The 23678-nt window shown below is 54.4% G+C and overlaps 3 protein-coding genes and 1 long non-coding RNA gene across 4 annotated transcripts; 2 read left to right on the top strand and 2 right to left on the bottom strand.

The window, feature by feature from the left end:
* The first annotated feature begins 1506 nt into the window (after positions 1 to 1506).
* On the top strand, positions 1507 to 16063 carry FXR2 (FMR1 autosomal homolog 2). The gene is made up of 17 exons (XM_023243850.2): positions 1507 to 1951; positions 7659 to 7711; positions 8055 to 8148; positions 8550 to 8621; positions 8740 to 8888; positions 9123 to 9216; positions 9701 to 9817; positions 12223 to 12393; positions 12591 to 12669; positions 12996 to 13105; positions 13331 to 13417; positions 13728 to 13950; positions 14119 to 14316; positions 14409 to 14609; positions 14706 to 14801; positions 14953 to 15053; positions 15365 to 16063. Exons 1-17 carry the CDS (start codon positions 1871 to 1873, stop codon positions 15458 to 15460), a joined length of 2022 nt encoding a protein of 673 aa, XP_023099618.2. The 5' UTR covers positions 1507 to 1870; the 3' UTR covers positions 15461 to 16063.
* On the bottom strand, positions 15676 to 17787 carry LOC109494161. Its single transcript, XR_006589850.1, has 2 exons — positions 17652 to 17787; positions 15676 to 16694 (listed from the first exon to the last, which is right to left on the bottom strand). It is a non-coding gene; the product is annotated as an uncharacterized LOC109494161 (long non-coding RNA).
* SOX15 (SRY-box transcription factor 15) lies at positions 17122 to 19110 on the top strand. Its single transcript, XM_003996179.5, has 2 exons — positions 17122 to 18116; positions 18747 to 19110. The coding sequence occupies exons 1-2, from the start codon at positions 17584 to 17586 to the stop codon at positions 18913 to 18915; spliced, it is 702 nt and encodes a 233-aa protein (XP_003996228.1). The 5' UTR covers positions 17122 to 17583; the 3' UTR covers positions 18916 to 19110.
* On the bottom strand, positions 19097 to 22537 carry MPDU1 (mannose-P-dolichol utilization defect 1). Its single transcript, XM_003996178.5, has 7 exons — positions 22338 to 22537; positions 21313 to 21378; positions 20996 to 21128; positions 20354 to 20439; positions 20110 to 20228; positions 19910 to 20020; positions 19097 to 19813 (listed from the first exon to the last, which is right to left on the bottom strand). The coding sequence occupies exons 1-7, from the start codon at positions 22438 to 22440 to the stop codon at positions 19691 to 19693; spliced, it is 741 nt and encodes a 246-aa protein (XP_003996227.1). The 5' UTR covers positions 22441 to 22537; the 3' UTR covers positions 19097 to 19690.
* Positions 22538 to 23678: the final 1141 nt, after the last annotated feature.

Here is a 23678-nt window from a genome sequence, read left to right as displayed (position 1 = left end):
CATCCAAGTTAGGTCCTCAGCCTCTCTCTTTCCTGCAATCAACAGCTCTTCACGGGGTCCCGCGCCTTAGGACCACCCTTACTCTTTATCCTCCATAGTTGTAGAATGAAAATCTTATCCGATTACACTGCTTAAAATCTCTCAGTGGCTCTTCAGTATTGATAAGGGAAAAGCCACTCCTTTATCTGATTTACAAGTCCCTCACAGCCTACCTTCCCGTAGCTCCTCAAGCCAAATGCTACTTGAACTGGTTGTGGTTCCCCAAAGGACATGCTTTCTGCTTCTCTGCATCACTGTAATTCCTGATATCTCAAGAATCCTTTTACTGCACTTTTCCTCTCGCAAACGCCTACTCAGCCCCCACCTCTCCGTTCACTTCCCCTCCTCAGTCTTTCCTGAAGACTTTCCTGAAGGTTACTCTGAAGAGCAACTTTTCATTGTCTCATTGGGATTCCCACTCTACCTAGTCCTTATCTCTATCAAAACGTCAGTGGAACCCGATGCACTTATTTGTTAATTTGTTTAAACTTGTCAGTCCCTTCCCCAATGTATTATAAAATCCTTATGGGGGGTAGGCACTACTACATCTCGTCTTTGTATCCCTGGCACTTATTAAGGCTGTTGGAACACAGTGAGGTCGATATAAACACTCGCTAACTGATCAAATGCACAACACGTGATCCTAATTTCTGTGCTACTTTATTTATTTCTGCAACTAAATTCCCTATCTCAGTTCAAGAATCCGGAGTTTTCCCTCTACTACCCTTCCTCCGTAACATTTTTTCCTATTTTGAACATCCTCAGCATTTGGATACCAAATCTTGTGCTAATCTAAGTTGCCTTTGCTTTTTGGTACTGCCTTGAAATTAACCTTTCATTATATGCATGATCGGAATCTTCTCCAGGCAAGAACGCGACTCTTCAATCTACAGCACCGAGTCACACATGCTCCCAGGAGTCGATACGTGCTTGTCGACGATTAAGCACAGCGCACGCGCACCAGGCCTTTTTTTTTTTTTTTTTTTTTTTTTCCTTTGACTCCTCTTTTTATTTTTTCCTTTGGAGCGTGCGCACCGAGAAAGACAAAGGTGGGGAAAGTGACCAAGCAGTCATTCAGGCGCATGCCCATCCCTCACTTGCCCCAGCCCGGGGAAGCTCACAGCGGCGAAGTGGGTGTGGCCTGCCCAGGAGCAGCAGAAATCCAATCCGACCGAGTGGGCTCGGCCCCTCCCTCCGCACGATTGGTTAGTTATCAGTGTTGTGGGGCGGGGAAAGGAAGAGATGTGGGCGGTGGAGTGGGGCGGGGGGGAGGGGGGGTGGTGAAGAAAGAGAGCCGTCTGGCTCTGCGCAGGCGCAAGGAGGCGACCAGGAGAGGGCGTGAGAGAGCAAAAGGGAGTGTGGAAGCCCTGATGCGCTGGCGAGCGCGAGCTGGGTCGCCAGCCTTGACGCCTGCGCCGTGGCCCTCGGGGCCCCGCGCGCGGCGGGCGGGTGCCCGGTGCGCCTGCGCAGTAGGCGGCGGCGGCAGGGGGAGGTGGAGGCCGTGGAGCGGCAGCGGCAGCAGCGGGTCCCGGGACTGAGGCAGCAGCGGGGGCGGCGGCAGGCGGAAGCTGAGGTGACGAAGGCAGCGGCGGCGGCGGCCGTTTCCCTCACGGTGGCGGAGACCAAGGCGGCGGCGGCGGACGGGGAGCGGCCCGGCCCCGGCCCCCTGCTCGTTGGCTGTGGCAGGGCCGCCGTGGGGCCGGCCCGGCTCCCGCCCCCCGCGGCTCCCCCTCCGGCTCCTCCCCCGGGGAGACGCCGGGGGCCCGGCCCGGCCCGGACTCAGACCGCCGCTGCAGCCGCCGCCGGGGCAGTCGGAGGCGGCGGCGGCGCCATGGGCGGCCTGGCCTCCGGGGGGGACGTGGAGCCGGGACTGCCCGTCGAGGTGCGCGGCTCCAACGGGGCCTTCTACAAGGTGAGGCGGCGCGCCGGCCGGGGACACCGGTCTTCGGCGCCCTCCCCCCAGCCAGGGAGGGGGAGAGTGGGGCGGGATCGCGCCTCTGGAGCGAAGTCCTGGCCCTTCGAACCTTAGACCCACGCTCCCACCCGCAGCCCTCCCGGGGAGACCTCTGGAAGTTCACCCCCTTCCTCCTATTTTTGGTCTCTCTATTAATTACACCTGCTCTTGACCCCGGTCTCGGAGAGAATGAACATCAGTGTTCATTATTGTGCTTGGATCAGCGTCCGCGCCCCCCCCCCCCCCCGCAACGGAGACCCCATTTTCCCCGCTTCTCGTTGACTTTTCTTGTTTCCCAGTAGGAGACCTACCTTAGACCTGAATCACATCCCACCCCCCACCCCCCTCTTCCGCACGGTCCAAGCACATGGAGAATTCTCTTTCTTCTTCCCTATTGCCCCCTTGGGAAGGCCGTCCCATATTAGATCCTTTTATCTTCCTCACAGAGGCCTCTGCCTCCTGGCCCTGGAAGACTCACCCCACTTTCGTGTTACGTTTCTGCTCCCAACCCAAGGAGAAACGGTCGGAATCCATTTGTGACATTTGCTATCTTTGACCTCGGCAACTCTGGGTTGTGCCGGTCAAGTTCCCTCCTAGCCGTAAGGTGGCATCTTTTCACGAGTCTCTTACCCCACCCCTTTATCCCAAGGCTAGCCGCTCTCCGGGTTCTACGGGGATGGGGGTTCTTTTTGTCATCTCATTTTGACCTCAGATGTCTTGAGATCGTTCTTGTAGGTTCTTCGCATCTCGGCGGGTGCAGGCTTCGTGTTCACCATCTGTAACCTCTGAAGGGGGGAATGTGTGGGGATTTTCCTCAAGGATCTTAAGGGTTTCCACTTCCGGAAGACTTCTTGGCCGACTCTCTCAATTTGGGAATCTGACCCGCCTTCTTTTGGACAAGGGGGTTGTAAAGGGTCCTCGTTTGGTTCCTTACAACTCCTTTTACTACCACCTTTATTCCGAATCCATTTTCTAGGACTTTTTTTTTTTTTTTCTCCTTCCCCTCATTTAGATTAAGCCAGAGGGAGACTCCTTTTGCCGCCCAGGAATTTTTCTTTGTGTGACTGTTGTTATTTTGAGCCTCTTTTGGACTTTTGTGCCTGGAGTCGCCGCAGAGACTTTTCCCCGCCTTCTTTCATTTTGCCCTGAGGAGCAACAGCAGAGATAGCTTCTTGTAACATCACAGGTCTGGAGAAGGGCCCCCTTTCTTTCACTTCTTTTCGTGCCTCCTCTCCCTTAGTAGATTGCTCCACCTTCGTGCCCTTGGAAATGACTTTCTCCAGCTCTTCTCCTGTGAAGGCGTGTAGGTGGAAAGGGTCTCGAGTTTGCCCTAGTAGTGGAAGGTTTCTGCCCCAGCTTCAGGTGATCAGTTCAGTGCAGCCTTTGTTACCCACCCTAAATGCCTGTGCATTTCTCCCCAGAAATGCCTCCCCAGATTTCTTTATAGTCAGTGCCTCTGGCTACTCTTATCATCTGTCTTAACTTATCCTATCAAGTTCAGTCTTTGGCGTTTTATCCACCACTTCTGTGTTCCAGTGTATTCCCCCAGGAACCACCTTATTCCAAGTCTGAAGGAAACTCCCAGAAGATCTCTTCTGTCATCTTTTTGTGCATACTTTTCTAACATGGGACTTTTTCTTCTAGCCTGCCCCCGTAGCATTTCTGTTTTCTTTGGCAAAAGTCTCTAATTCCTTTCCGATTCCGATGAGTACATTTGTCTCTTGTCTCCTTTTTCTTCAAACTTGGGTTACCTTTGTTGAAAGGCCCTCCCTGCTAAGATTTTAGCCCCGTGTTCCCCACTGTTTTGTCCTTCGTCCTGGTCTGTCCCACTCCTAAACTCTGGGTTCCAAGAAAAGTGATGCTTAGTGTTTGAGATTGAGAGACGACGTTTGCTTTTATTCTAGGAAGCATAGGAGCTAAGCATCGCTGGGAAAGATTGGTATCTAGTTCAGATTAACTGTGTGAGACGAACGGGAAGGGAGACGTTTCCCTCTCCACGTGTAAGCGTCAGACTGAAATCTCTCTCTGAGTTTTTCCTTTTTTCCACTGTGGGCCGTGGCAGTGATGGGCTTGGGAGAATCAGGGAGAGGATATTTTGAAATCAGAGAGTAGAGTTTGCAGTTGAGCTGAAAGCCAGGTGATGTGGGTTTTCTGTTCGGGCCACGTTAGCATTTTGTGCCCCATGGCACAGTTAAAAACAAATCCGTAAATTCAGACTAATCTTTCTTCAACTTTTCAGTGCCATATAGATACTTAGCCATTCTGACCTTGCTACTGATTTAATATTCATGACTCAGCAAACTTTGGTGTGGGTCAAAGAGTGTTTACCATGTTTCTAGAATTACGAATTTGGGAAGGCCCCTTTCTCCTGTCTTAGAATTGGGTCCTGCTGTTGATCCTCCAAGTTAGGACGGAGGTCGGGTCTGGGCCCTCGCTTCTCCTGTAGCTATCCCGCCAAGTCTTCTCTTGCGGCTCTTAAGTGTATTTTATTCTCTGAGTTGTACTCTCAGATGAAATGAAATGTCTGTTCACCTTTCAGGGCACAGTTAGCAAGTTCCCAGGCCTTACCTGGGTACCCAAATTTCCATTCCTTTCTCAAGAAATTTAGCATCCTCAGCCTCAACCTGTGGTTTTTACCCAGGCCCTGCCTGCTTTTCTCCCAGAAGTCCCTCCTCTCAGAGCCCAGGACTAGGATGGAGGTGAGGGCTAATTGCATACTTTGTAATCTGAGGAAACAAGCATCTAGAAACCTGGGTCACTCTTCTGTCTGGTCCTAGGCCCTATAAGCCAAAGCCACGATATGCCATGGCCGCCAAATTGAGTCATCTTTGCATCTAGTTGGCCTTGTAGAGATTGACTCACCTGCTCCTGCCCTCACCTGCTTATCTTCTTAATGAGCATGGACTGAGCAGAACTGGGAGCTCACCTTCTTCCACTGGTATCTTTGGAGGAAAACAGACCGATGATGCAGGTGAGAGTAAGGAGCAGAGACTGGGTTGGAATATGAAGTCGAGGAGCAAGCTTGTCTGGGAGAATATTTGAAGGAAAAAGACCCTGGAAGTATAAGAGTGTGTGGCATTTGGTTGAACTGCTGAGTAATGTGTAGAGAAACTCCATTTCTGAGCTCTACGTTTCTGCCTTGGGGATGATGGTAGCTGAAAACACAGGGATTGCTACTTCTGCCTGAGGGCCAACCCTGACATACTGGGGGAGAACTGGATTAGGGCTGTAGGCATATCTTTTGTGGGTGAGCATATCTGGGAGTGGGAACCTCTTCCCAAGGGAGAAGACAAGTGGTTCTCTTCCTCTGTCTCTTCCACTGCCTTGTATCTCATCCCTAAATGTTTTGAGAATAGATCTCGCTCTCACACTGTTTTTCAAGCTTGGAGATAGACGTTTTGGACAAAGAATTGGATAAAGTCAGCAGAAGAGGCCGGTTGAAATGTCTCTAGAAATCCAGACAGACCCTCATAAAGGGAGAAAAGAAGAGGGAGGCCAGAGATGCAGTGTGAGTGCTGACGGGAGGAGGACCCAAAAGGCAAGAAGAAGGACTTGGGCAAATAACTGAGGGGCAAAACTGTGTCAGAAGACTTGGCATGGAGAATAGTAGGAGTGGGTATTGATGGAGCTGAACGAAGAGTGGAGAAAACCTGTCTGGGGAGGGGAATGACAGAGAAGAGTAAAGTACAGGTGAGGGAGAGGCCGGGCGGCCCCGGGAGTACCACCAAGTTCCCTGGACAGTAGGAAGGTGCCGTGAGATCTGTGCCGAAAGAAGGGAAGGGTGGTCAGCCGGTATCGACAGTGAAATCTGGATTTCGCTTTTCTCACCGTAAGGAAACAGCAGTACAGTAAGATGTGATTGACCAGTTCTTGGAGGTGCGAGGGAGACGAGTCTGCATTTTTGGTATTTTCTCTCCTGAGCTCAGCTTTTGTGCCTAGCCGCAAAGCTCGGGAATAGTTCTTGTGCATTAGCCTTTTGAAACCCCTAATTTTTAAGTTTTTATTAAACAAATTTTTTTGTTAATGTTTTATTTTATTTTTGAGAGACAGAGAGACAGCATGAGTGGGGGAGGAGCAGAGAGAGAGGGAGACACAGAGTCCAAAGCAGGCTCCAGGCTCCGAGCTGTCAGCACAGAGCCCGATGCGGGGCTCGAACTTACGGCCTGTGAGATCATGACCTGAGCCGAAGCTGGACGCCTAACCGACTGAGCCACCCGGGTGCCCTTGAAACCCCTAATTTTTAAAAACAGCTTTATTGAGGTATAAACAGAGAAGTACCTGTATTCAAAATATAGTTTGTTCAAGTTTTGACATACATACATCTGTCTAAATATCTGTATAGATCTATGTCAGACCGTGACCACAATCAAGATATTTCCTTCACTGCCAAAAGTTCCCTGTCAATCATGGATCTGCTTTCTGTCATTAATAAATTAATTTGCACTTCCTGATTTTTGAACTAAAGTGAAAAGGCAATTCAGTAGCGAAAGGGTAGTCTTTTCAACAAATGGTGTTCAAATAACTGGCTATTCATGGATAAAAAATGGCTTTTGATCATATCTCGCACCATATGCAGAATTCAACTCAAAGTGGATCACAAACCTAAATGTAAAATAAAAACTATGAAACTTCAGAGGAAGAAATATAAGAAAACCTTGTCGCCTTAGATTAGGCAAAGGTTTCTTAGGAAACTAAAAGCTCAATTCTAAAAGAACAGATTGATCAGTTAGACTTTCAGAGTTAGTCCCTCATTTTGAGTATGTGAAAAATCGAGAGAGAAGGTAGAAAAATGGGGGAACACACAGCCTTGGCCTCTTCAGTGAGGACACAGGCAGTAGGAAGTGGACCAGCTAGTCCGTCATCCCTGTTCCTCTCCCATGTCATCATCTCAAGATTGGGGTTTTCTACGAATTTTATCCTTTTCATATTCATAGCAGCGTATCACAGTCTAGGATTCCAGAATCTCACATCACTTAAGTCACGATTTTTCCTTCCGTAAATTGTGTTCATCGTTTTGAACACCAGTGTTCTGATTATCCACTTAGGACCCAGCCGTGAAGGCACCAAGTTTGCTCAGGTCTCTTGCTGCATCGGGGCGCTAGACCCTTCTCTCTCTTGGCGGATCCTGATGTCCTCTAGGTGTTCCAGGACAGCCTCACACTGTCTCATGGGATATTCTTAGCCCTGCTGAGTGTTGTTGGTATTTTAATTGAACTCTGGCAAGTTGCTCAGCACAACAGGAGACAGACAGATAGGGAGGCCCCTGTGGGAGCCATGCTAGACCATCGGTTTCCAAGCTGTTCTGATGGAGGTGGTCTGTCCCCCTTCTATTTAACTTCTGTCTCATCTTATTTCTGGATTTTGCCACTTTTCTTTCCATGCCAGTACCATGTCCTTTGTCTCTATCTCAACATTTCGTACTTTTTCCCCAGTACAGGTTTTTCCGGCCCTATCTTTAGATTGCTTCTGTCCCCATCTAATACTCTAGGTAATGGCCTCTAAATATCTGTTCCCTTGATGGCCACAGTGGTGGTAAATTGTCATTTTCTTTCTCTCTTTCTCTTTCTTTTCTTTTCTTTTCTTTTCTTTTCTTTTCTTTTCTTTTCTTTTCTTTTCTTTTCTTTTCTTCTTTCTTTCATCTAATTTGTCCTAAAATCCATTCTAGGGCTTTGTGAAGGATGTCCATGAAGACTCTGTCACCATCTTCTTTGAAAACAAGTAAGACCTTGGGAATAGAGAATGCAGCATACTGGGTCCTAGAAGGAGAGTGGAGAAGAAGGGGTGGCTGAGTCCTATGAGGCCTGTAATAGGTGGGAGAGAGCCAGGGCTTTGGGGGAGGGGCGGTCAACTTCTGTGGATCCCAGGTGAGGGTGGGGGACATGTGACCTAGTATTTAGGTGCTAGCAAGCGACAGAAGACACCACTATGGAGGAGGACCTGGAATTTAGCCTCTGATCACCAGAGAAGGTGGCAATTGCCCAGAAGAGGCCATAACCCCCTCCTGAAAAAACGGGCAACCACATTGGCCCGAATGGCTTTCATGTCACGGTTTCCCTTGCAGCTGGCAGAGTGAGAGACAGATTCCCTTTGGGGACGTCCGGCTACCGCCTCCAGCTGACTATAATAAAGAGATCACAGAAGGGGATGAGGTTGAGGTAAGGGCCACGGGGCCCACCCTCTCTAGATGTCACTTTTCCCAGGCTTCTGCCGTCTTCCTTGCCCTGATACTAGTACCCTAGGCTCCTCACTGCTTGGTTCACTCTCCTTCCCTCTCCATGCTGAGCCGCTACACCCAGCCCGGTGGCCTGTGAAAAAGTGAAATGCACCGGTTCCCTGTCATTGTGTGTCCAACCAGACTCTCAGGGGCTTCCCAGTTTCGAGGAGTCACTTTTTCTCCATCTATGGTAACGGCACATAAAATCAGTCTGATTTTTAATTTGCTCCTTCCTCTAGTTTCCTTTGTCGTAGCGTGCCAGTCAGGTGTCTGAATGCTTCTTCAACTTGTGATGTTTGGGGATGGTCCTCAGTAAGTCTTTTATTTTCAACTTTTCTTCAGGTTTATTCTCGAGCCAATGAACAGGAACCTTGCGGCTGGTGGCTGGCCAGGGTGCGGATGATGAAGGGAGATGTGAGTTGACTCGGAGGCCCTTGGAGAGCTGTTGAGGCAAAGACCGTGGTCACAGAAGGGTGGGAGGCAGGTGCTCAGGTCATCCCCAACTTCTCCATTCTTTCTCCCTTTCTGCCAGTTCTATGTCATCGAATATGCTGCCTGTGATGCCACTTACAATGAGATTGTCACCCTGGAGCGGCTCCGGCCAGTCAATCCCAATCCTCTTGCAACCAAAGGCAGCTTCTTCAAAGTGACCATGGCCGTGCCTGAGGATCTGAGAGAGGCGTGAGTTATTGGTGTCGGGAGGGGGCCCCTTGACATTCCTCCTCCGCCCTGATTTCTCCCAACGCTCTCCATCCTGTCTTCTCCAGAGCCCCTTCTGCTCCCAGTTCCTCTCTTCATCCCTGTTCTCTACTTCAGTCCTTCCTCTTTTCTTGTTTTTGTCATCCCCCCCCCCTTCCCTGAGCCTCTGACTGCACTCTGCTCTGTGCCTCTGAGCGCTCTTCTCTTCCTCTGCAGCTGCTCAAATGAAAACGTCCATAAAGAGTTCAAGAAAGCGCTGGGTGCGAACTGCATCTTTCTCAACATCACAAATAGTGAGCTCTTCATTCTGGTGAGTTACTCCACCTGAATTTCACGTAAGCCCTTTTAGCAATTTTTCCTTCTACCTTTTTAACTCCTTTGCAGAAAGGAAGGGGCTCAGAGGTGCTTATATTTACTTGTCAAAGGAGACTTTATTGTTCCTGACCCCCGAGGGCCCAGGTAGCCCACGTTTCCCTAGTTTCCCTCGTGTAGGACCATCATTTATTTTTCTAACCTGTCTATTGTATTGCCATCTGGGCTGGACCCTCCCTTGCGTATTTGGACTCAAGTAGACTGTACGGTTCTCAGCTCTGCTTGCTCCCTAAAATCACTTCCCCTAGGTCCTCAGATAGTAGGCCCTTGTGAGACGGACAATGATTTTTCTCTTCCTTAGCTTCGTTTCATACCACCTGTCCTTTTCTAGATATTCAGGCATCCAGATATCCCAGCTCTTGGCTCTCCCCCAGTGTGTATTCAGTCTTTTTTAAAATGACTTTTCCATTGGTTTCTTCCAGTCAACCACAGAGGCTCCCGTGAAGCGGGCGTCCCTGTTGGGTGATATGCATTTTCGAAGCCTGCGCACCAAACTGCTACTCATGTCCCGCAACGAAGAAGCTACCAAACACCTAGAGGTGAGTTCTGGCTCCACTTTTTCCTGCTGAATGGTATTGTTGTCCTCCCCCTGTCCCACCTCCATCCTTCACTCATGCTCTTGTGTTTACAGAATAGAAAGACTAAGGTCTTTCTGGGCCATTAAACTTGAGTCTACTGTGTCATCCCAGACTCCTCCAGATGGCAGAGCTCCATCGTGTTATAATAGTACAGTTGTTCTCAAACTTTTTTCTTCACTGTGGGACCTTTTGATCAAGTGAAATTTTACTTGAAAACGCAATGCATAAAACAGATCAATCAGAGCAGCTCTGTCTAAAAGTAGAAGAGGGGGTGTGCCCATATCCCTTCTGGGAATCAAAATGCTTTGCAGGATATATGTGAGAACCATTTGTACGCTGGAAGGACCACTGGACTTGGAATCCCAAGTCTTGTTTTGTCAAATATTGACCTTTGGCAGATCATTTGATTTCTGTGGGCTTAATCTCCATCTGTGATAATGAGGTAGTTAGACTAGAATATTCCTACAAGGTCTTTTCCAGTTCTGATATCTTATGGTCAGATTCTCTTTCCTTAGGCAGTGTACTGTCCTAAACAAGCAGGGTGGGTGTGTGTTTCCATTTATCAAGAGAACTGAGCTCTTGGGGAGGCTTTTCTCTGAGCTTGAACAAATTCTGGATCATGCTACTCTTTCACTTTTGCAGGGATGCTACTCAGAGCACTGGCAGTTAAAAATTCACCTTTTCCCCCAGATGATACAAATTCTGTCTGCTCCAGGTCCCAGCGAGCAGATTCTCTGGTGAACGAAAGTAGACTGTTCGACTCTCCTAGGACCTGGGTGTATTGATCAGCGTGGCAAAGTGTGCCGGATACTAAGTTAGCCATATGTGCAAGGTCTTAAGAATAGGAACACGTCAGGGCGCCTGGCTAGCTCAGTCAGTAGAGTATCCGACTCGATCTCAGGATTGTGAGTTCAAGCCCCACGTTGGGCGTGGAGCTTACTCAAAAAAAAAAAAAATAAAATAATAGGGGGCACCTGGCTGATTCAGTTGGTTAAGCGTCCGACCTGGGCTCAGGTCATGATCTCATAGCTTGTGGATTTGGGCCCTGCATGGAGCTCTCTGCTGACAGCTCGGAGCCTGGAGCCTGCTTTGGATTCTGTGTCTCCCTCTCTATCTGTCCCTCCCCTGCCCACACTCTGTCTTGCTCTCTCTCAAAAATAAATAAAAACATTAAAAGTTAAATTAAAAAAATAGGGGTGCTTGGGTGACTCGGTTAAGCGTCCGACTTTGGCTCAGGTCATGACCCCGAGGTTAGTGGGTTTGAGCCCCACATCGGGCTCTTTGCTCAGCACGGAGCCTGCTTCGAATCCTCTGTCTCCCTCCCTCTCTCTGCCTGTCCCTCATGTGTGCATGTGTGCTCTTCTCTCTCAAAAATAAACATTTAAAAAAAAGAATAGGAGCATGTCTTTGTTTTTGAGAGAATTGCTCTTATTTTTTGCCCTTTTTTTTTTTTCTAATTGTTTTGAAACATTGCAAAGGAAAAAAATACCAGTGCCCATGTACTCATCAGGCCGTCTAAGAAATAAAACCCTTGGCAAACTTCTCTAGAGGACATTTGTAAATCATTGTAAATCCTCTTCTCCCCTCCCTAATTCTTTTATTTTGAATCGCCAATGTAGTCCCTTTTATTCAGCTTTCTCTTTTTGCCTCAGTGTGAGTCGTTGCCGTAGCACAACCTCATCTGTCGTGGAAGTAGGAAGTAGAATGTCCCTTTTCAGAAATCTTTCTTGTTTGGGGCTTCCTACCTAGGACTCCCTCTTCTAGAACCTTCCCTGTCTTCCTGCCCTGGTACCCAGGTGTCTAAGAGCAGGTTGCGAAATGAGGTCGTGTGGTGGTCCACGGCTCCTTTCCTGCTTTTTCAACCCCTGCTTTCTACTCCACTTGTCGGGTTTTATTTTGGGGGTTGATAATAGTTTGGTTAAGGTAACAGTAGTTCCTTAGCCTTGCATTTACCTTGTGAAAGGTCCTTTCTCGCTGACTTTACTTAATCCTCTTGCTAGTCTGGGAATGGGGTAAGTCAGGTGTAATCATTCAGCAGATGACAGAATAGAGACGCAGAGAGCGTGTTTTGTTTAGGATCACACAGCCAGATCATGTTAGAGCCAAATCCAGAACTTTGGCGGCTGCCAGCCAAACTCTGCCCTCATTTACCTCCTCTCCCCGCCAGGCCATTGGCGTCTGCAAGGTAGGAGTGGAATGAAAGATTCCCGAATTCTCTGTGCAGGTCCTGGGGTCAGTGGATCTGGGGTAGTTCTGACTTGTTTCCTTACGTTTTTCTCTCATCGAAGTCATGCCGAGCGTCAGGTGCCTGGGACGGGTGTGTGGGGTTCCACCACCAGGGATCCGGCAGCGCCTTTTCCTTTCAGACAAGTAAGCAGCTGGCGGCAGCCTTCCAGGAGGAGTTCACGGTGCGAGAGGACCTGATGGGACTGGCGATTGGGACTCACGGTGCCAACATCCAGCAGGCCCGAAAAGTACCTGGGGTGACCGCCATTGAGTTGGGTGAAGAGACCTGCACTTTCCGCATCTATGGGGAGGTCAGCAAAAGCCAGCTGTTGCTTAGGTGGCTTGGGGGTAGAGAGAAGAAAGGGTGAGGTGGCAAGGAAGCCTGAGTCCTGTCCACCTCCTTCTCTGACTTGGTGGCAGCACGCTTTCCCAAAGGCAGAGGGTGGCAGGAAGACGATTGAGATCCAGGGCCCCTGTGTGAGTAACTGCTCCCCGCTGCTCTCTGTAGACTCCTGAGGCGTGCCGACAGGCCCGAAGCTACCTGGAGTTTTCTGAGGACTCCGTGCAAGTGCCCAGGAACCTTGTTGGTGAGTTGAGGGTGTGTGCAGATAAAAGAATACAGGTGGGGCTCGGTGTGAGATTCCCTAAAGGGGTTCTAGGCTTGGCGCCTCCCTGCGGACTCCCAGTTTCACAAGGACAGAGCCAGCAGTCTTGTAGGATTGAGGGAAATGGAAGAACAGATTTCCAGGGATCGTAAACTTTTGTCCTGTGAAAACTCACCAGAGACTTACAAGCAGGAGAATACTTAAACCGAATCCATATATAGAAGCTGGAAAACTGTTGATCTGTTTTTACTTTTTGTCTTTTCTGTTAAAAAAAAAAAAAAGGCCTAATTCCTCCTTTACCCATTCAGGCAAAGTGATTGGGAAGAACGGGAAAGTGATCCAGGAGATTGTGGATAAATCTGGTGTGGTGAGGGTTCGCGTAGAAGGTGACAATGACAAGAAGAACCCCAGGGAGGAGGTACGGGGCGTCTGCATCTGGAGATTGGTTTCCAGGAGTAGGTGGGGTTGTTCGCAGAGCCCCTTCTCCGTGGGCCCGGATCTCTAGGGGTGGAGGATGGGGACTTGTGTCCTCCAGAAGATGCAGAGCCCAGAGTGGTCCCACTGGCTGAGCTTCCGGAGGGGCCAGGGTGGACTTACTACTCGCATCGACCCTCCTAACCCTCCCGTCCTCTCTGCCGCGCAGGGCATGGTTCCCTTCATATTTGTTGGCACCCGGGAGAATATCAGTAATGCCCAGGCTCTGCTGGAATATCATCTCTCCTACCTGCAGGTACCCGAGCCGGAAGCCTGGGACGGGAAAGATCTGGGTGTAGGAAGGAGACGAAGGCTACTGGTGGATAAAGTTAGCAGTTGTGACGCCCAGTTTGTATCTTGAGTAGAACAGAAAGCACTGAATGGAGATCTGGGGCTGTAGGGTTGGACCGCAGAATCTTCCTTGCTGAGCCAGTGTCTTCCGTCTTGCATTCCGGAGAGTTTAGGTGTATGGGGACGGTCAGGGCGCAGAAGCCTGAGTGAGGATTGGTCGTCGAGCTCACGTCTGTTCCCCCTTCGGTATCTTTCTCCATCCCCCACCCAACCAGGAGGTGGAGCAGCTTCGCTTGGAGAGGCTGCAGATTGACGAACAGCTTCGCCAGATCGGGCTGGGCTTCCGCCCTCCCGGGAGCGGGCGCGGCAGCGGTGGCAGTGACAAGGCTGGCTATACCACGGATGAGAGCTCCTCCTCTTCCCTCCACACCACCCGAACCTACGGGGGCAGCTATGGGGGCCGGGGCCGCGGCCGGAGGACGGGCGGTCCCGCCTACGGTAAGACGGCTGCGGGAGGTGAACAGCGGTGGGCCTTGGAGAAGCAGGGGTCTGGGCGGAATCTCCAGGGAAGGCCGATGGACACATTGAAGATGCCGTTGGCTGGGGGACTTGTGAGTGGGAGGGGTGGGGTGAGTGACCCTGACCGAAGCCCACTGTCTCCTTCAGGCCCCAGCTCAGACCCATCCACAGCTTCTGAGACTGAGTCCGAGAAGAGAGAGGAGCCCAACAGAGCTGGGCCTGGTGACCGGGACCCCCCAACCCGGGGGGAAGAAAGCCGGAGGCGGCCGATTGGGGGCCGGGGTAGGGGGCCCCCACCTGCCCCCCGGCCCACCACAAGATACAACGCTTCGTCTATTAGCTCAGGTACCAGTATCAGACAGCTGGGTTCGAGAGCGTAGGCCGAAAGGGAAAATGATGGACACGTGATGACCAGGTCCTCCTCTTCCTGTAACCAGTGCTGAAAGATCCAGACAGTAACCCCTACAGCCTACTGGACACGTCTGAACCAGAGCCCCCGGTTGATTCAGAGCCCGGGGAACCCCCCCCAGCAAGCGCCAGGCGCCGCCGCTCCCGCCGCCGCCGCACCGACGACGACAGGACTGTCATGGACGGAGGCCTGGAATCGGACGGGCCCGGCATGACGGAGAACGGCCTGGGTAAGGGCTCTGCCTGGGGTCTCAAGGAGTTCGAGCTGGGCAGGAACGGAGGTGTGGGAGATGAGGTGCACGGCTTGGTTTTTCTCTGTCCCACAGAAGACGAGTCAAGACCCCAGCGTCGGAACCGGAGCCGCCGTCGCCGTAACCGTGGGAACAGGACCGATGGCTCCATCAGTGGAGACCGGCAGCCAGGTCAGCTCACACTGGGTGCCGGCGTCCTTCCTCGGAGTGGAGAGAACGGGCTGCCTCCCCCCGTATGAAAACGGGGGGTTGGGGTCTGGTGGGTGTCCGGGAGCTGGACACCTGGTTCCTTCTGAAACTCTTGGTCCTCTGCCTTTCCCAGTGACTGTGGCTGACTACATCTCCCGAGCAGAGTCTCAGAGCCGCCAGCGGCCGCCCCTGGAACGCACTAAACCCTCCGAGGACTCTCTTTCAGGACAGAAGGTAGGCGGGCGAGATGTCCTTCAGCCCACCTCCTTTTCTCTGCTGGGCGGGCACAAGGAATTCGCAAAGGAACCTCTTGCTAAATCGCAGAGGAAGCGATGTCCGGAGTCTAGACCGCCGTCTAGAATAGTGGAAAGTTTGAGCAGGACAGAGGGAGGTTTGTTAAGGTGCTTCTGGACTCTTGTAAGAGTTATTAGAGACTCCGCTCAGGGGACTAGCCGTTGGGGCGCCAGATGCCACAGCACTAGGATGGTGAGGGATGTCTTACCTGAATTTCTACTGACCATCCTCCTTTCCCACTTCCTCCCCAGGGCGACTCTGTCAGCAAGCTTCCTAAGGGCCCCTCAGAGAACGGGGAGCTCTCCGCCCCCCTGGAGTTGGGTAGTTTGGTGAACGGGGTTTCATAAAACCTCCAGCCCGCATCCCTCCCTTCTCCATCTCGCTTGCTGCCCAACACCATGGCCTCACAGGCCCGACTGACCTGCGCTGGAGCTGCTCTTATCTAGGGGGGAGGGGGGTGGCACAGCAGCTTGGGTCCCCCCTCAACCTCCAGGAGCTCGTGGAGGGGTGTGTAACAGGGTCATACCCCCCTCCCTCTTGTCCACCCTTACCCCCAGGGTGAGGGGAGCCTCTCTCCTTCCCCATCAGACTGGATGTGCCTTTATCCTCCAATGCCCCGATCTCTCTGAACACCCCCATTCTCCGCCTGCTGGTGCGGGGTGCTCCTTGATCCACCCAGATTTGACAGTTCAGGGGGGCTCCCCTGCTATCCCTCCTCCCATCCTGTACCCCCCATTTCTGGGGCCTCATCACTGTGGAAGACGGGGATAGTAAGGGTATAAGTGGGTGGGAGGCATGGGGAAGGTTTTGGAGTAGAACCAGGGGTGTGTATGAAGGGGGGTGACAAGGTCCCCCAGGGGAGGGGGGACCAACCTTGTCTGGTGGATGAGAAGGCGTATTTATTTTTCACTGTACAGTATTTAAAAAGAGAATAAAAAAATCCAAATGGCTCTGTGGTTCTCGCGCCTTCCTTGGGCCAAGTTTGGCACATCGGTTTCTCTAGGCTTGACTTGCCCGGGCCCTCATTTCCGTTTTCTCCACACCTGGCTTCTCTAGGGTTCCAAAGATTGTCTACTTCTGGGAATTCCTGACATTCCTAGGTTCTCCAGGCCCTGGTCGCTTTCAAGTCCAGAGGACCGTGGCCTGTGGCTTCTGGCTTCTCCCCTCCCCCCGGGCTGCTGGTAGGAGAGCTGGGCCACTCCTTTACCCTGAGTCACAGCAGGCTAGGTAGGGCTGCTCCGCGGCGCTCGGGCTCCAGCCCGTTTCTGCTGAGAGCCAGGGCCGGCTGTTTAATCCGATTACCTGAGGCCTGGGGCTTGGGCTGGGCCTGGGGCGGGATGGGGAGCAGGGTTCCCTCACGACAGCCTCTGCGACTTAGGTGGCCAGCTCTCGCTCCTGCTGGTTCTCTGCTCTGGATGCAGGCTTCTTCTCTGGCATCCACGCTGCTGACTGCTCAGTCCTGGGGGTGGGTTGTCTTGGGGTCCCTGGCTCCCTGCCTTCAGACTCCGGTTTGGAGATACAACAGGCGGTGGAGAAACCACGGTTTGGGGGCTGGAGTTGGGAGGATTGAAGTTTTCTCACCTGGAGAAAGGGGCTGAATCATCACTTGAGCACCTGCTGGGATGACTCAGGAAACAAAAATGGCCTGCCTCCCGACTGCCTTTCTTGCCCCAGGGCCAGGTCAGGGGTTTGGAGGAGCAGTAGGCACTAGAAAAGGGTTTGGGGTAGGGGGTGGGGTGTTCCCAACTTCCTCCAGGCTCAATTGTGACCCTGAGGGCTTTTGATTCTCCTGTGCTTGATCCCATTGTGCCAAAAAATTGACTTTAAATTGCCAAAGCTCAAGAAGGGAGGGGAAGCGGATCAGAGCTACCAGGGGCGGAAGGCTCCACATCTGGGTCTTGGGTGGGGAGGGGGCGTGGTGCCCCAGGGGGAGCGTTGGGGGCTGGGAGGCCCGGGACACCTGGGTTTGCCTAAGGGAGGGGGAACGTTGGCGCCCTTAAGGAGGCGCGGTCTGCTGGGAGGGAATGGGGAGGAGTCTGGTTAAAAGCTGTTCCCGGCCTGGCCCACCCGCCAGCCACAGACGCTGAGGCCAGGTGAGAGGGGCTGCGGCGATCCGGCCGCGGGACTCCAGGGACCGGGAGCGCGACCGCGGGGCAGCGGGCTGGGTCCGGGACCCCGCGGCTTCAAGGGTCGGAGAGGGCATCCCCTCCCCTGCGGGGTACGGGGCAGCGGATTTAGCGCCTGGCTCTCCAGAGGGTGCCTGATTGGTTGGGAGCAGGCGCTCCATTCTAAAGACTCTGAACTTGGGGACGACGTATACTTCTCAAGGCCGTGAGTTTCTCTGGGACGACTCCAGACTAGGGAGACCCTTCCATCATCCGGACACCGGTCCTGGGCATCAGCGTTTCACTTTGGAGGGGAGGGCGTGTAGGACGCCCTCTAAAGCCTTCCCTGCACCCCACCGGCCCCCATGGCGCTTCCCGGCTCTTCACACGACCAGGCCTGGGGCTTGGAGCCGCCCGCTCCCGCTGCTCCTACCAACTCGTCCTCGGGCTGCCAGGAGCGGGAAGGCGCCGGCAGCCCGGTGGTGTCCGGGGGGCTTCCCTTGGAGAAGGTGAAGCGACCCATGAACGCGTTCATGGTGTGGAGCTCCGCGCAGCGCCGCCAGATGGCGCAGCAGAACCCAAAGATGCACAACTCGGAGATCTCCAAGCGCCTGGGCGCGCAGTGGAAGCTGCTGGGCGAGGACGAGAAGCGGCCCTTCGTGGAAGAGGCCAAGCGGCTCCGGGCGCGGCACCTGCGCGACTACCCCGACTACAAGTACCGGCCTCGGCGCAAGACCAAGAGCGCGGCCGCCGGGCCGCCCCACTTCGGCCAGGGAGGCGGCGGCGTGGCCGGCGGCGGGCCGGTCTGGGGTCCCGGGTACGCGACCACGCAGGGGAGCAGAGGCTTTGGGTACCAGCCGCCCAACTACTCGACCGCTTACCTGCCTGCCGGTTACGGGTGAGTGCCTGGGACGCGCGGTGAGGGACGGGCAGGGGCCCCGAGTACGCCCCGTGCCGAGGTTGTTCCCAGGAGAGACCCGGGGCACACCCACCCACCCCACCCCCAGTGCCCCGTGAAGCCTGGGCCGGGAGCGCTCTGGTGGCCCAGGTTTCCCTGAAAGATGTTTCCATCCTGGCCCGATAGGGGAGCCCCGCAGGACATCCCCCCCCCCCCCCCCGGACGTGATCACGTTCTAGTTACCTGAATTTCCCGTTTCCTCCCCGCTTCTGGCCCTCCCGTGACCCGGCTTCCTCTCCCAGCCCGCGGGGCAAGGAGAGGCCAGGCCCAACTCTGCCCCTTCCTGGCCTGCTGCCCCGAAAGAGGAAAACAGGCGCAGCACGCAAGCCGGCTCCGGAGCGTGCCCCGACACGGCCGCTGCACTGCTCTTAAGCCATCCTGGGCTCTGGTTCTGAACCCGCGGTACCCGGTGGGGCCCGGAGAGCCAGGGAGACGGGTACGTGGGTGACAGGTTCTGCCTCCGTTGGCTAGAGCTGAGGCGCCCCGCCCCCAATTGTGAGTTGGGGGGCCCTGCCGGCCCCTCCCAACCCAGGAACGCGCTCTCTAACCCCAGCGTCTCTCTCTTCGCAGCTCTTCCCACTGCAAACCAGAGGCCTCGTCGCCGTGCTCCCTCCCTCAGAGTAACCCGAGGCTCCAGGGTGAGCTGCTCCCCCACTACAGCCCCTACCTACCCCCAGGCTCCCCCACTGCGTACAACCCTCCCCTGTCAGGGACCCCCATGCCCCTGACCCACCTCTAACTCTCATGAACATGGACCTCCCAGGAACGGCTTCACTCTCCTTTTTCACCCAGAACCTCCCACCCCAGGCTGCAAACCCTTCTTTAGAACCCTGTTGGCCCGCAGTTCAGAAGCCTGTGCTGCGGTTCCCTCACCCTGCCCCCAAAATACAACACATGATTTTTTTTTAGGACGAACACAGTTTTTATGATTAAACCAGGTCTCTGAGTCTTTATTGCCCCATTTCTGTTCCCCTTCACTGCAGCAGGAACCAGCAGCCTCCACTCCCTTCCGCCTGGACCTGCCAGAGCAGGAACCTCCTCACCCCACCCTGGGGCCCTGCCTGAGTCATTCTCGTCCCCCTTCCCCACCCCCTACCCAGCACTGGGGTCCTGGAGACCGTCCCAACCAGGTTCAGGGAGGGAGGCGGCCGCAAACCCCTAGTTCCTTCCACTGGCGAGACTCTGTCCTCTAGGCCATCAGGGAAGTAGGGAGATGGGGAGGACAGGGCAGACTTTGGCCCCAGGATACCTAAGTAGGAGGAATCTCAGCCAAAATAAATGAACCGGTAGTACATGCACGGGACAGCGGGCAGTAACTGCTGCCAAACATCAGCCTGGAAATCCCTACCCCTTCTAAGGATCTGCAGTTCGACTAAAACTCTGGCTCAGAATTTTACAATTGCAGTGGAATGAATGATTAAAAGTCACACCAGCGGACTGGTTCGGATGAGAACGACCCTGAGGGTGGGTGGGTGGATGGAAACGTGGAGCGGACTCCAGTAGCCGGCTCATCCCTACTGCTTTTTCTTCTTGATGGGGGCCTTGACGTTCCAGTAATAGATGAGCTGGGAAGCAATGAGGCCGTTGCAGAGGGAAGAGACCACGAAGGTTCCAGCCATGAGGGGGTCTCCGGTCTCCTAGGTGAGAGACAGCCAGGGTCACTTGAGCAGTCCTCCCCGGAGAGCCAGGAGACCAGGTTTTAGTGCCCTCTAGAGGGCAGAAGGTGCACTCACCTGAACGGAGGTGAAGATTCTGGCCAAGGAGCCCCCAAAGAGCAGAAAGACCGTGACAGCGGAGAGCTGGCCTGTGTGCCCGTTCCGGTAGTTAGTGGCTGCCTGGAGCAGCTAGGGGGGAAATTGAGACTGGGTTCTGTCATCTGAACTCTTACCACGCTCACCCCATGCAATATCCTTCTCTTGCTCCCGGTACTCACCCTCCCCCCTACTACAGCAGGCACGTTGGAGGCCTGGAGCAGGGTGACCACGGACAGGGGCGTCAGTGGTGACAGCAGGACCAGCAGGACCAGTGCATAGCACACTAGGAAAGTGACACCTGGGGGTCGGGGAGATAAGGAGTCCTGATCAACCTCTCCAGTGCTCTGGCTTCCTTCCCCAAGCGCCAAGTTCCCGGCAGGGCCCCCAAGAGCCACAGTCTGCTCTTGGGTAAATCCCCAGCACCTTTCGCAGTCTGTCCTCTGTAGTGCAGGACCAGGAAGCAGATGGTGACTGTCTGGAGCATCAGGAACAGGGCTTCACCCCAAGAGCTGCGGAGTCAAGAGTTGGGAAGAAGAAAGGCGGGCCTGGAAAGAGGCAGGGAGAGCCTCCATGGCCCGTCCATCTGGGGACACACTTTTTTTTTTTTTTTTTAATTTTTTTTAACTTTTATTTATTTTTGAGACAGAGCATGAACTGGGGAGGAGCAGAGAGAGAGGGAAACACAGAATCTGAAACAGGCTCCAGGCTCTGAGCTGTCAGCACAGAGCCCGACGCGGGGCTCGAACTCACAGACCGTGAGATCATGACCTGAGCCGAAGTCGGACGCCCAACCGACCAAGCCACCCAGGCGCCCCTGGGGACACACTTCTGATCGCTCCCTGTCCTCCACAGCCCTACTGGTTTCCAAACAGCCCCCACCCGACTGACTCAGTCTAGATCCCGGGCATTCTTGGGAGGCTCACCCCCCTCTCATCACGGCCACAAACAATGGCCAGATTTCCAGGAGGAAATCTTAAGGTTTCCTGCCCCTGCATCTGCCTCTCCCCAGCGCCCCGCTAGAGTTGTCAGCATTCAGCCTGGGGGGTAAAGGGCAGCCCCCCTCACCTGAAGGGGAAGATGTTGGTGATGCTGTAGACCATGGTGCCTGTCAACGCCACCAGTTCTAACATCACGGACTGAAGGCTCAACCCTTCGGCACTCTTGGCTCTCAGGATTTTGAACACCTGGGGCAGTTTTACTAAGAGAAAGGATGAGAAGGGCAGGGATGAGGAGACGACATCCCGTGGGAGTGCAACTCAACAGCTACAGAGCGGCCTGGGAAGCGTGTTAACCCCGGTTCTGGTCAAGGGACCCGCCCAGTTCACAGCCTCTCAGCCCTCCACCCTCATCCCCACAACTGGAAGAGAAGAGAAGATACATACCCAGCAGAGACCCAGCCACAATGCCCAGACCCAGGCCTTTGCTGAGGAGAATCTTGAGACAGGGAACTGAGAAGAGAAAAAGGGGTACATGGAAGGAGGTCCCTGGCACCCAGGCCAGGGGTAAATAGAGGATTTTCATGCTCCTATGCTTGTCGCTGCTCCTTCAGACCCTGACCTGCCCACACAAGGAAGCCCTGGGCTGTATGGCCCTTCCTGCTTCAAATCCTGTCACTGTCAGGCAGGTGACTTTCCAAAGCAACTTACACCGTGCAGATTACAGCTAAACTTCTTGGTCTTCTGACTTCCAAGGCTCCCCACTGCTTCACTGAAAAGCTGAGCAATGCCCAAGGGTCCTCCAAGCCTTTATTCTCCTGAGCAACTAGGATCCATTCCAAAGACAGGTCTCCCTGTCCCCCATGCCTGAACCCTCTGTCCCTGGCCCGCATCTTCCGATCCTGGAAGCTCTACCCGCCCAAGGAGCTTGGTTAGCCAAGTGGGAGTCATGACTTCGACCAAATCGTGTCCCAGCAGCGCGGTGGCGGACCAGAAACTGACAAGAACAGACTGGGAAGGCCTCCTAAAGGGTCTGGTGCCTGAGGTGGGCTTTGTGTGCAACTGCCTGACAGACGGAGTAAGAAGGCGGGTTGTTCCAAAAGTAAACCAAGAGCAGAAGCGGAGGGTGGAAGGAGCCTTTGAAACAAGTGTAACTTGGCCCCTGAAAGAACAGTGACCTATTAAAGACTGGAACGATTTGGTCAGATTTTAGCTCTGTTTTGTAAAATTTGAGTCCCTCGGTCCGGGACCATCGCTAAAGCGCAAGCCTCACAAAGGAGTGGTTCCGCCTTCCTCCCGCCCAAATATGGCGAGCTCCCTCTAAGGAGACCGAGGCACTTCCGGCCCGGTCTGGAGTGACTTCCGCCCAGCGCTGCGGGGCCGCAGTCGCGGCCACCTAACCCGCAGTCACGCCCCGCTTACGGCCGAGGGCGCTCGAGCAGAACTTTGATAGGATGCCGAATTAAACTCACCGTGAAGCAAGTCCCACTGGACGAAAATCTGGTCGTAGCATTTCTCAGGTAAGAGAAGCGGCACCAGCACTCGTTTGAGCGGGCCGTCCGCCTCGGCCGCCATGTTGCAAAACTAGCTTCCGCCAGTCTCTCCTGGCCGCCATTGACGTACGATGCGCATGCGCGCTCTGGACACTCCGCCCCCTACCTCCCCGCGACTCAGCTGTACCGCCCCCTGTTCCCCGCTTTTTCTTACTCCTCCCCACTTTCTGCAGCGTGAAATAGGTCTCGTCCGAGACCACGTTTTGGACGCGCCCTCCCTGTTCGAGTTTTGCGGCGTGCTAAGGCTGTGCGCCTGCGCAGTTCCATCTTTCGCGCCTTTGTTTACGCTTCCAATTCGGAGGCCACATTTAGCCTCCTCTCGGCGCCTCCTGCGCGGCGCCATCTTGTCTTCGCCCGGCAGACCTCGCCTTGTTCGAAGTTGAGAGAGAAGGAGCAGGAGTCTGCGAAAGGGCGTTGGGTGGGGGCGGCGTGGCTCCCCGTCTCCTGTGCTCTCGGCGTCTCCAGGAGGAACGGCGCTGGCGGGAGCAGGACGGTCGGCGCCGAAGCTGCGCGCAGGGCCCGTGTCTCTCCCCCGGTTCGCCCGGGCCTCCGAGGCTGGGTGCTTGGGCAGCTGCCGGGCCGGGACCGCGAAGCAGAAGAGGAGGTGGCGGGGAAGGCGATCCCAGGCCCCGCGAGGCTCGGCACATGCCCGAGGGCTCTCTCCCACCCCGTCGGCCCCGCCGCGTGCTGGGCGTGAACAGCAGCGGGGCCGGCGGGCCCAGCAGTCCCTCTTGGGAAAGGGGCCCTCGGACCGCCGGGTGGGAACGATGCCCTCCGACCCCCAGCGCTGGGACCCCAGCTCTCAGCCCTCCTGGTGGAGGTGGGCCTGGCCGTCACACCCTGGCGGCCGGGCGCCGCCGCAGCCACCACGCTGTCGAGCGGCCATTCTTGGCCATACTCAGCAGGGTCACACGGGACGTCGGGGACGCGGTGGTGGGGCTGCTGGGGAGACGCGCCGCGAGCAGGCCGCCCCCAGCGGGGTGGATGTTGGACCTTATACTAGGCTACCAGACCGGAACGGTCGCGTCCTGACCCCCAGCCATTGCCCCTTGACCCTCAGTCGTGGTGCAGGCTGTGGCTGTACGGGAGGCCCTTTCTAGATTCTGGACACTGGCTGTCCCGGGGTGCCACCCACTCCCAGCAGGGAGACCGCCACTGGGAGGGCTTAAGGGTCGGCTTGGTGGGTGGCTCAGGCTGGAGGCATGTTTTTCCTAGGAGCACAGAGGAGAATTGCACGTGCAGGGCAGGGTACCTGCTGCT

This window comes from Felis catus, chromosome E1 (assembly GCF_018350175.1).
Source record: "Felis catus isolate Fca126 chromosome E1, F.catus_Fca126_mat1.0, whole genome shotgun sequence".
Taxonomy (NCBI): Eukaryota; Metazoa; Chordata; class Mammalia; order Carnivora; family Felidae; genus Felis; species Felis catus.
The sequence above is the reverse complement of the archived record's forward strand: the minus strand, read 5'-3'. Positions and strand labels throughout refer to the sequence as shown.

Excerpts from the sequence above, each read along its gene's own strand:
- FXR2 (XM_023243850.2), top strand. The coding sequence starts at position 1,871 with ATGGGCGGCCTGGCCTCCGGGGGGGACGTGGAGCCGGGACTGCCCGTC. Across the intron at positions 8,622-8,739 it reads TGCGGATGATGAAGGGAGAT|TTCTATGTCATCGAATATGC; the intron begins GTGAGTTGACTC and ends CCTTTCTGCCAG. Across the intron at positions 9,818-12,222 it reads AAGCTACCAAACACCTAGAG|ACAAGTAAGCAGCTGGCGGC; the intron begins GTGAGTTCTGGC and ends TTTTCCTTTCAG.
- SOX15 (XM_003996179.5), top strand. The coding sequence starts at position 17,584 with ATGGCGCTTCCCGGCTCTTCACACGACCAGGCCTGGGGCTTGGAGCCG. Across the intron at positions 18,117-18,746 it reads TACCTGCCTGCCGGTTACGG|CTCTTCCCACTGCAAACCAG; the intron begins GTGAGTGCCTGG and ends CTCTCTTCGCAG.
- MPDU1 (XM_003996178.5), bottom strand. The coding sequence starts at position 22,440 with ATGGCGGCCGAGGCGGACGGCCCGCTCAAACGAGTGCTGGTGCCGCTT. Across the intron at positions 20,021-20,109 it reads CTGCTGTAGTAGGGGGGAGG|CTGCTCCAGGCAGCCACTAA; the intron begins GTGAGTACCGGG and ends TTTCCCCCCTAG. Across the intron at positions 19,814-19,909 it reads GAATCTTCACCTCCGTTCAG|GAGACCGGAGACCCCCTCAT; the intron begins GTGAGTGCACCT and ends TCTCTCACCTAG.